At 37.5% G+C, this 11,543-nt stretch overlaps 1 protein-coding gene across 1 annotated transcript; it reads right to left on the bottom strand.

The window, feature by feature from the left end:
* Nucleotides 1-49: 49 nt before the first annotated feature.
* On the bottom strand, nucleotides 50-4,784 carry slc38a11 (solute carrier family 38 member 11). The gene is made up of 12 exons (XM_029459382.1): nucleotides 4,773-4,784; nucleotides 4,558-4,678; nucleotides 4,027-4,101; nucleotides 3,803-3,937; nucleotides 3,568-3,633; nucleotides 3,315-3,421; nucleotides 3,155-3,234; nucleotides 2,931-3,001; nucleotides 1,520-1,681; nucleotides 1,307-1,419; nucleotides 798-929; nucleotides 50-719 (listed from the first exon to the last, which is right to left on the bottom strand). The coding sequence occupies exons 1-12, from the start codon at nucleotides 4,782-4,784 to the stop codon at nucleotides 480-482; spliced, it is 1,314 nt and encodes a 437-aa protein (XP_029315242.1). The 3' UTR covers nucleotides 50-479.
* Between the last annotated feature and the right edge of the window lie 6,759 nt (nucleotides 4,785-11,543).

The raw sequence follows: 11,543 nt of genomic DNA, 5'->3' as shown, positions 1-11,543 counted from the left end.
ATTTAGTTTGAAATAAGCTGTATCAAAACACATCAGCGTTGTTGTTTTGAACTTCCTTTTAATAAATGTGTTTTCTTTGTCTATAGTGACATCGTGTGGCTGGATATGGAACCGACCACTTCCAAATAATAATACAAATAATTATGAAAAACACAGACTATTAATTCCAAAGGGGAAAACAAAACACGTAAAATATATAGCCAAAAGTATGTGAACACCTCAACATTATGCCTGTATGTGACTGTTTAATATTTCAATTCAAAACCATGATATGCTGCTATAATACAATATAAGCAAATAAAGTAATATTGCATGGTGTTTTCAAAAATATCATTGCATCGTATAACATTAAGATTTCTCTTGAGTGGAACTAAGGAGACTATAGCCCAAACCATAAAAAAGAGCACCAGATCATAAAGTTACATATCTGTTTGCCATGTGTTTAAAAAAAAAGAAGTGAATTCAATATTTGGTGGATTTCATACAGGTGGTACAGTGCCAGAAACATTGGCGTCTGCACAGTAGAACATCTCCACGCCGTGGGAACAGTCTTGAGGGTAGAGGACCGTCATCGTCAAACCGGTGATCATGACAAAGAAGCCAATTAATATCAAGATAGTGGGTAACAAGTTTTCACCCTGGAACCAGCGGCCGGGGGAGAGTTTGAGGAAGCACGCAGATGGAATGATGAAGATCAGAGGTGTGGCGCTCAGAACACCCTGGAGGGTAGAAGAGAATACCATTAAGCTAAAGAAAAAAGCTAAATTAAATGTTGCTTCAGACTTGATATGACTTACATTCAGCTCTAAAACAACTCCAAGACAGTCATAGGCCAAAGATATTGATGCGCAAGCTCCAACTATGAGAAACGTTATTGCCACATATTCAACTTTTGAAAGATCCCTACTGCAAATGACGTTGGATAACACCTGAGAAGAAAAACAACAGAGAGTATTTATATATTGGAAATGATTTAATTACGCATTTCATGGAGTTTTCTGGAGTTGAGAGTGGGTAACACACACACACGCACACGCACGCACACACACACACACACACACACACACACACACACACACACCTGAGGAGGACTTAGTGACAAGCCTCTGCAGCTGACATTGTTTTACTGTTACCTACTGAGCAGCTCTGCAGGAGTGGCTGGGTGTAACGTGCCAAACTTTCCTTTTGTTCATTTAGTCACAAAGCCACGTCCTCGGCTCAAACCCTCAGAATTCCACTTTCCCTCACATATGTAAACGTTTAACTGTTAAACTTTTAGGTCGGCGTAAGAGAAAGTATCACTTACCTCTCGTGTAACAAAACACTCCAGTGGAAATGTGGTTATTATGCTGACGCCAAAACAGAAGCGACCAAATGTTGCCAGGTTATCATTTCTGCAGTAGTTCTCAAATATGTCTCCTAAAAAGAAGTGGAAATATGAGATCATTAAACACATTTGTCATATGACAAAGAAATTCCAATTGAGGTGTGTAGATCATTATCTCTCATATATCGACACCTTGTGTGTAGCCAGTGAAGGTGGTATAGCCAGCCACAGCAAATGCAGCACTGATTATTAGCGCTGAGCCGACAGACACGTGGGTGATCCGGGTCCAGTTAGCTAGCGTGGGCTGCTCCAGAGAACCATAGATAAGAAAGCTGTTGTGGTGGCATATAAACGCTGAACAGACACACAGGGACAAAACATCAGAGTACCATTAACATACAGAAGGAAAACACTGACAAATATTAACAGTTTGAAGCGTTTTTACTTATTTGCTTGAACTTGAACTAGTTGTATTGTCTCTTCTTTACCTTGTCTGAACCAAGAGGGTCTGGCTCCTATTTTAAGAGTAGAATAGATGGGCAATTAAGCATGCCCATACCCTTAAAGACTGGGAAACTTCCTACTTCACCTGTTAGTTTAAGCTACACAGCACTCTATTTTCCTAAGAGAATGCACAGCCCCATTTAAATTGCCTCCTTTGTAGCAGTAGTAGATATTATCATCAAGGCACTTGACTTAAGGCCATCAGTTCCACCACAATGTGTGTAAAGGCCTTGGTGGACTGGACTCACAGGGAGGACAGAGTCTCACTCAGAAGGATAAGACAACACATATTTTTTTGTGTAATATACAGAGCGATATATAGACAGGGTTGTACTGTATAATAGCCTCAATCTGCTTTTATTTCAGGTGTATGCATGTCTTGTGCTGAATGGGCACACCTTACTTAGCCCTTGATAAGATGCATTAATGACATTAAATCAAAGCTGCGTTCATCAATTGTGTGGCCACTAGAGGGCAGAACAAGTCCAAAACAAGCTAGTAGACTCACAGCTCTGCCATTTGCTCACTAGTTATGACTAACAATTGTCTACTTGAACAATTTGCAAACACAGAGCAACATTATCATCCTATTTGAATCAGGTTTTTGGCCTCCTTACAAATGTAAGTCCAATATTGACGGATATTTTTGTTCTGTTTTGGTCTTCACCAACTTCTGAGAAAAACATAGTTTAGCTTGCGAGATGTTTGACTTTCTTCACCAGGTACTTTGTCAGGCCTTTGGTGCTGACCATGTAGAAAACATGGGTTTGATCAGATGTTGTCTTATCTCTTAAAAAACAGCTGGAAACATGATTTTATCCACAAAGCTTCATACACCCAATACACCCTTTCTGTACTAGTGTATGAAGTATGTATATACGACACACCACGGTGGTGCCTTTGATCTCTATTCCCAGGTGAGGGGATACATATTTCATCCTGTTTTCTGGGTTTTGTGTATAATCTGTCTTCATTTACACAATTTGTTTTATATCATTATAATGCGTCTAGCAGCCGTCTTGGCTTTTATGTGTGTATGCAGTATACTTTAGACATATTCTATGCAGCTCCATCATCAGCATCATGCAGACAAACTCACCAAAAGACATCACACCAACTGCCTGAATTGCATTCCACTTTGCAAATGCCCATGAATTCTCTGTAGGGGGACTAGAGAGTGATATTTATATTCAGTCATCAAGGAACACATGACTATGTTTGTATAATAGCATTTTAGTTTGTATTCATAACAAAACAAACACCACGGTGAACAGTTAAATAAAAAAACACTAGATTAGCAAATTGCAGAATATTCATTCATACATTTGGGGTCCAAAGGTAGCTGCTTGGATGATTACAATGATGAGGATGATACATGTCAGCACCATTGACATTAAGGACACCTGGTAACACACATGATTATTTTACAGGCAGCTTTAAAACCACTAAATGACACTGACAGCTGTGTAATAATCGGATTTACCTTGCCAAGTTTTTCTATGTTTCGATAAAGTGAGAGAGGCAGTGTGAATGCAAGGGTTGATATCAAGATCACAAAGTGACGCTCTGCAAGTATGTGATCTGGACCAACTGCAAACACAATACATGATAGCATACAGCCTCGATGAAACATTCAAATATTCTAAATGCACTGTACATGTTCAAATGTATGATGAATTGCATGAGTGCAGTTGTTTGTCTTGTATTTGAGGTGGAATATACTGCATGCAGCATACCTCCTGGTATTCTCTGAAATACTTTGGTCAGTGTGTCACCAGTGGTGATGTTGTAGCTAACCATTGCTGAGGAAGAAAACAAAGGTGAAGCATCACTCTATTATTCATATCTGTAGTATTATTTAGGCTGAATCAAAAGTCTAAAGGAATGTAATAGAAATAGTTCAAATAAAATAAAATTTGTCAGACCTTATAAATTGTGATACAACATGATAATAATATATAAATGACTCACCAATAAAAGGATAAAAGAACTGCAGTCCAGATAAAATCAGAAATCCAGGGAAACCAAATGTTCTTTGCACCAGTGACTGATAACTGTTTGTCCCCGACAGGTTGCCTCCTTTAATTAGTAAGATGATTGAGTAGTCTGCCATGACATAAAAACATAATGTTAGTACTTTACTCATATGATAAATTCATGTCTTGTTCATAATGAGGCCTTCAATATATACCCACCTGTGATAAGCGCAACAACTACCAGCAGCAGCAGGCCAAAGGGGAGCCCTGCCTGGTTCAATGCATATGGTAAACCTGGTAAAAAATAAATGTTTTAAAAGATATGTATATATATATATATATATATAGCCTATATATAACTGCAACTGGATAATTTATTTCAAATAGTTTTTTTGTATAGTTAAGCAAAAAGTGTTTGTTACAATCAAAAATGGCATGCAGATTATATGCTGTTTTTTTTAGTTACTTTGTGATACTGCATAATGACTCAGGCTTTTTTTGAGGATGAAAGACTTAAAGGGGATAAGGGGGGGGGAGGGCAACAGGCGCCAGTCATATGATACGGAGAGTTTACCACTGCAAGGCTTGAATGGTATGAAAACAAACGTTCTTTAATTATATAACTGAGTCATATTAGTGTTAAAAGTGTGAAGGCTACAGTCTATCATTCATTTAATCGATTGCATTTAATTCAATGATTAGGTTTTGTTAGACAATATAAACTACTTCGATTATGGCGTGAGTATTAACCTATTATTCCAGATCCTATAATGGAATTGATAAAATTAAAAGACGCAGATATCATTGAACCCCTTGGTTGTCCAGCAGCCTTTTGCGGAGCAATTAATATGGTCCCTTCTTCATTGTTTAGCTAGAAAAGAATGACACAGAGCAGTAATTAGAAACAACAGAAACTATCCGTTATCCGCCTGTTGTTCGTGCCCTCCAACAATAGCATCACTTACCTGCGGGGTCATTTTAAGCACCTGCTGGTCGCGGATGTGGTTCTTCTTTGTCAACGTCTCCTCCGAAGTTTAAAAACTTAAAAAGAAAGCCTGTCAATTTTTCTCAACTAACCTCCTCAACGAAAGCCTTAAATCGTCTCAATAGCGCCCCTGGTCAGATATTTTCTGCGGTTAAATTGGGCCAGAACACCCGAAGTTGAACTACACACTGCAAGCCTGGAACATGACTCATCATTTATGAAAAAATAAAAATAAGGCAACAGATAGAAGGCCTAATAATGAAAACACAATTGATTGTACTCAGCTTATAAATGACTGTAGATACTGTGATTGCCACAGTGCAAAGATGTGTCTACTTGTATGCATGGACATGCATTTCAGTGTGTTTCATGAACCATACATTCAAATCAATGAAGAAAAAGACACTAGCACTGGCAGTGTATTTGTGTGTATATATATATATATATATATATGTATATATATATGTGTATATATATATATATATATATATATATATATATATATATATATATATATATATATATATATATATATATATATATATATCAACCCTAATACCAATTTATTCCTCAATGGTAATTTAGTTAGATTAAATTTGAGACACAGCATTAAACATGACATTCAAAACATTCAACACATCTTTCCAAAAACAGAGCCATTGTTAGGCTACTCTAAAAATCCACATTCACAGAGCACTTTCCACCCGTCAAACCTGTGCATTGTAACGTGATGCAAATCAGCAGTGGTGTAATAAATACTGTCTTTTGAAACTATACCCTATAATTCTAACACTGCAGCAGACAGCTGTTAATTCAACTAAATACTGAGAAACTGGTTGCACTTTGACACTTGATGCCAAAATATGTCTTGACACATACGTGGAAATTAGGAATTAAAAGATTTAAGGATTTTACTGACTGTTGAAAAGAGCTCTTTGTTCAAGGACGGAAACGATTAAAGATAAAGGAAGGAATAAGAAATATAATGCATAGAAAAAAAAACTATTTCTCATGATAAGAAATGTTATGAATTTAGGCCAGAGGTTTCTTCTGATTTAAAAAATAAAATAAAACATGTTCATGTTTTAGAGAAAACAGTGGTGGACAAAAAAATGACAGCAAATAGATATTTTAATAAGCCTACTTTTCCACACATAAAGGAATGAAAATAAGCAAGATATACAAGCAGACATTGATAAAGCATCATCGTTCTATGCATCATGTATGGGCTGTATGTAAACAGGTGTATATAGGCATATATAGACATATATATTTATTTGTTTTGATACTTCTCACAGACTTTAATAATATAATGAATGATAATTATTTGCCTTATATCATGTACACATTGTACACATTGTACACAGGTGCACATTTTCTCGGACCAAACCGTTATATTCTGTTTTCTTAAAATAATTTAAACTGTCATACAAATAATCTGTTCCTGTTTATTATTTGTATTTTTTGTATAATTTAAAATATATATATTTTTCGATGCACTTTTAGCAATTGAAACTTTCAATTATCATTGTTTTTAATAGTTTAAATATTTCCTGTAAATTGTTTAGGCTATGTATATGTTGTCGTTTGCAGATTAGGAGGTGTGTTTTTCCATTCTGGAAACTTTGTGATACTTTGCGCTACAAATCCTGACGATGCTGTTTGTATCCACCAGGTGGAATCAAACTCACAGTCAAGTCATCCACCAAACTTAAAAAAAAAATTATTACTCATATGCAAAACATAAAAGGCAGATACAGATATACCTCTGCGATCTGCTTGTGTTATGTTGCTTGTGTTCTCACTGACTGTCGACAACAGGCAGTTGGTGTTGTCTAATCATTGAATACTTGCCCAGAATGATGTTTGAATAACTGTAGGCACCAGCTACCGACCCCCGCAACCCAATCACACGCACACACACACCCTATTCCACACATACACACAAAGAGAGAGATAGTTTTACAACACAATCAGATTCATAGTTGTGGTTAAAGCTTTTAGTTTCAGATAGTTCTAGATTCACGCCAGATTGCAAACACCTGTATTCCCGACAATTACGCACGATAATGTCCACCACAACATCATACCCACAGCCATTCTGTCATATCTGCCCTCACTTGGTACCCAGGAACATCCGGAAGCACACCAGCACAGTACTCAGACTCTGCCGCACGGAGGGGCGTATGAAAAAGCCTACGCTCTCTCCCTCTCTCTCTCTCTCTCTCTCTCTCTCTCTCTCTCTCTCTCTCTCTCTCTCTCTCTCTCTCTGGGTTTTCGTGGAAATGACCAGTTCTGCGCTGGGAGAAGCTTCAAAACACCTTAAACGGTCGGACAGGTTTATTTTTAACAACATTTTATACACTGAAGCTCTTCCACGCTGTTTTTATTGTTCACCTGTCGAGGATGGAAAACTGATGGTGAGTTAACGAAATATGTTAAAGTTGTATCTAAAGTGCTTTTTCTCAATAGAAACTGGGTGGAAATCGACTGAAAAGTTCGTATTGCTGTGAATGATTTTATGGAAGTCGGTAGCTTAAAAAATAACTTTGAGGTTTTTTAGACTCTCTATCTATCTCTCTCTCTCGCTCTCTCTCTCTCTCTCTCTCTCTCTCTCTCTCTCTCTATCTATCTATCTGTCTATCTATCTATCTATCTATCTGTCTGTCTATCTATCTATCTATCTATCTATCTATCTATCTATCTATCTATCTGTCTGTCTGTCTGTCTGTCTGTCTATCTATCTATCTATCTATCTATCTATCTCTCTCTCTCTCTCTCTCTCTCTCTCTCTCTCTCTCTCTCTCTCTCTCTCTCTCTCTCTCTCTCTCTCTATCTATCTATCTATCTATCTATTTGCTGTACATAGTATATTATCTGCTCAGAATAGAGCTGTTTTGCTTTTTATATTTAGTTTTGTTTTAATATCTTTATATTTAAAGAGCTGTGTCTGAGGGGTTTCCGACTTGACAATATGATGCAGCCTCTGTATATTACGTTCTATCAAATAATTGTATAATGTTTTGAAGGCCTGTACGGAAAAGAAAGAAAAGTGATTGATCTCTTGTACTTTATGGACAAATCCTAGAGTGCAAATTATGGGCTACAATATGTTGCAGAAGTTAATGGGCATGGCAGCAACTATTAGCCCACACACTGCATCTTAGACGACTTCCTGCTTGCATGACTGTCAATATCATTATTAGATTGCTGTCAATTAGAGATTAGACTGTCCTGTTTTTTTTCTATCCAGACTGTACAAACACACAAACACACACACACACACACACACACACACACACACACACACACACACACACACACACACACACAAACACACACATACACGCACACACACACCACAGCGTAGCCTTTCAGCTTGTACGTAAAAAACGTGAATTTATTCCAAATAACTATTTTAACGGCTCCTCATCATCAGCTATTTCGCCAACGCCCTGAATGAGCGAGATCTAAACCCTGATACTGTAGTCTGTAAGAGGCAGCAGCAAGCATTAGTTGTGAGCACTCAAGAGCTGTGAGTGTGTTGGTCCCTTAGGAGCCCACAGAACTGTGATCACTCAGTATACAGGTATGTTGCAGGTTAGGTATCCTAATACTCATTGAGTCTGCTTTAGTCACTCAAGTCGTCTTTGTTGCAGTTCTGCAGCTCAGTTGTAGGCCTGTTGAGGTGGTCAATATACCTGTCTTTTATCAGAGTACAACAGTCTAATTTAAAGACAGTAACATGTCCATATGGACATTGACAGACTCATTGGTAGCTGTAATGTTCCTCCTCTCCGTGTAGAGATCTCTTGTTTATGTGATTCCAGTGTAAGTCATGGCGGACAAACTCCATCGTCTTATGGACTTATGGTTATGGTCTTTTTTAGTGTAAAGTGATATACATATTAAATAGATTATATCATGTTATTATCCCCCCCACTGCAGCTCAGCAAGGATAGGATATGTTCACAGCCAGTATATAGAGGATAGATGATTACATCATCAATAACTCTTTAAATAGACATCTGGCCATATGGGTTTTGTCTTGAGAGAGAAAATGTGTCACTGTCATCCTAAGACCCCCAGCCGCACAGGTTTTTGTTGTGAGAAAGGTCTTGTGGACAGCGCTGTGACTGTGCGATTTGAAAATGCTGAGATACTGGTGTATGTTTGTTTTTTTTACCTTAGTAAAGGTCTACTTGTCTCATGCTTGTAGCTCACAGGCTGGTATAAAGTCTGCTTTCAATAATCAATTTCAAGAAGTCCGTCACAATCAATCTCTTACTTGATCTAAGTACTAAGAACCATTTTGAGGTCAATTAAATTAAGTTTTGAAATGAGAAATTCAATATTCAAGTTGAGCTTCAGTTTGTCAATGTGTGAGTGTTTAATACACTTGTAGGTATATCAGGTGGCTGAAGGCCAAGGTAAGTCATGACTTAAAGCTCATCAGCAGGACACAGTTAAATGTATGGTGAATAGCAAACACCAAACTTATGTGTTGACATTCTGTTCCAGCCAGAGTTGAGGGAAACCAATGTCTCCATTTTAGGTTTGTCGGCACAAGGTCATGATGCCGACAGGTTGCAGATAAATTGAAGTGGGCCTATTTGAAGCTTCAAAGTGGCAGCTCATATCTCAAGTTGCGTGTATTGAGTTGGGAACAGATTGACAGAATGATGCATACCTTCTTTAGAGGTTAGTCACTGCAGGTTGACCTTGTTGTGTGAACATCAAAACAAAGTTTATTTTATTATTATGAGAAGTTATAGGAAGGTTGTCTTCTTGGTGTTCCTCAAGTGCTCCTTTTAACCAAGAATATATTGTATTCCTCTAAATACTTTTATGCTTTAGTTATAGTTATATGCGGGGTCTGATGTCTTTTTAAGATAGTCAGTGGTACGTTAAGTGCACTTGATTCAGAAGAAAGCTAAGGACTCAGTACTTACTGTACCATACAGTACAGGATGTAAACAATGTGGTTCACTGAAACAAAGGTCACTTCTTACTCCAAACTATTATTGTTAAAACACATTACATTTATGTATTTGTTTCACTCATAAAGACCACAGCACAGCAGATTGGATCAAGTTGCACCATGGAAAAAATCACCCATTAAAGTATGAACCACTTACCAAAACTCATACAAAGACAGTGAACCTGTATTTTATCATTCAGGGCAGCAACTAACGATTGTTTTCATTATCTATTAATCTGCTGATTAGTCATTAATCGTTTGGTAAATAAAATATCAGAAAACAGTGAAAAATGTCCAAGTCCAAGTCGATGTTTTTAAATGTCTTGTTTTGTCAGTCTAAAACCAAAAGCCATCCAGTTTAATATGATATAAAGCAGAGAAAAGTAGGAAACATTAACAATAAATTGATAATCAAAATAGTTGCTGATTATTTGTCTCACCTATAGCTCTATTATACTATATTTGCACTCAGCTTTCATGGTGTTTCATGAAAAACATTAACCAGTATTTTAATATTAACAGAAAATGATATGGAACTCTGGTCCTAGAGCAGGGGGGGGGGAACCTTTTTCCTATCAAGGGCCTTTTGTTTTTTTTACAACATCCTTCAAGGGCCATACTAATTATTGAACTCATAACCTCTGCACATTTTTTTAAAGACACAGCCCATTCATTTCACCTTTCTTTTATGCTGTGCAAAAAAGCAACTTTTTTCTCCATGTATCTTTCTGTTTTATCAGAAATCCTTTATTAGTCCCACAACGGGGAAATGTATCTTGTCACAGCAAAAGAACATATGAAGTAAAAAGGCAGTACACAATAATTAAATAGAATAAAAAATAATATAAGTACCAAGAGGTTGATAGAAAATAAAGTGAGTATTGTAAATGGCAGTGATAATTGCACAGCAGTGGTGGAACAGTCTGTTCTTGGTGTGGTGGTCTACCTCTCTATCTGTCCATGTTTGTATGTTCCGCTCTGCAGAGAGCTGCTTGTTGGGCCAAACTCCGCCGAAGAGCGTTAACTTTATCCAAACGTACTCGTCCTTTCAGCTCGTGCAGATCGGCATGTTTCGTGCAGTAATGACGCTCGAGATTATTTTTCATCACCGCAAGTACGTCCGCACAAACTAGACACACTGGCCTTTTACTTCCACAAATAAATAATCGTTCATCCATTTCTCCTGGAAAGTGCGACATTCTGCATCCAGCTTTCTCTGTTTTACACTCGCCACGTTGCGTTTACTGATGTCAACGACCGTCTCGTTTAATATTGAAGTTTTTTGACATGACGTGACCACGTGATGACACGTTCCGCTTGTGTTGTGTTCAAGGACCCCGACCTTGGCCAGGAAAAACAATCAGTCGCCCGTTTAAAATATTGCCGTCTAGTTGTTTTTGCTTGTGGATTTTTATTTGCATGCGCTTTACGAATGACCTCGAGGGCCGGATCAAAGGCCAGAGGTTCCCCACCCCTGTCCTAAAGGATTCACTTTTAGTTTGAAAGTTAGAAAGCTAATTTGTCATTGCTGCAGTGTGTTTGCTTTCGAGCTTGGTTTATTGCACAGATACAGTACAAGTCTTTTAAAGTGTGTATAAAGAAAGAAATGGTACCAGGTCTGTAGGTATTTGTCCATAATGACAACGACTAACATTTTGGAATTAATTCCACAAGTTGAATTCTATTGGACTGTGACGATGACATAAGAGATAATATACATAACACAGTACGTGTATATAAGTGTAACAAACACAAAGGGCCTCTGCAATG

The sequence above is a fragment of the Cottoperca gobio genome, chromosome 21, assembly GCF_900634415.1.
Source record: "Cottoperca gobio chromosome 21, fCotGob3.1, whole genome shotgun sequence".
NCBI lineage: Eukaryota > Metazoa > Chordata > Actinopteri > Perciformes > Bovichtidae > Cottoperca > Cottoperca gobio.
The sequence above is the reverse complement of the archived record's forward strand: the minus strand, read 5'-3'. Positions and strand labels throughout refer to the sequence as shown.

Coding starts and splice junctions, on each gene's coding strand:
- slc38a11 (XM_029459382.1), bottom strand. Junction 3,422..3,567: donor ATTTCAGAGAATACCAGGAG/GTATGCTGCATG, acceptor TTGTGTTTGCAG/TTGGTCCAGATCACATACTT. Junction 1,420..1,519: donor CTTCACTGGCTACACACAAG/GTGTCGATATAT, acceptor ACTTCTTTTTAG/GAGACATATTTGAGAACTAC.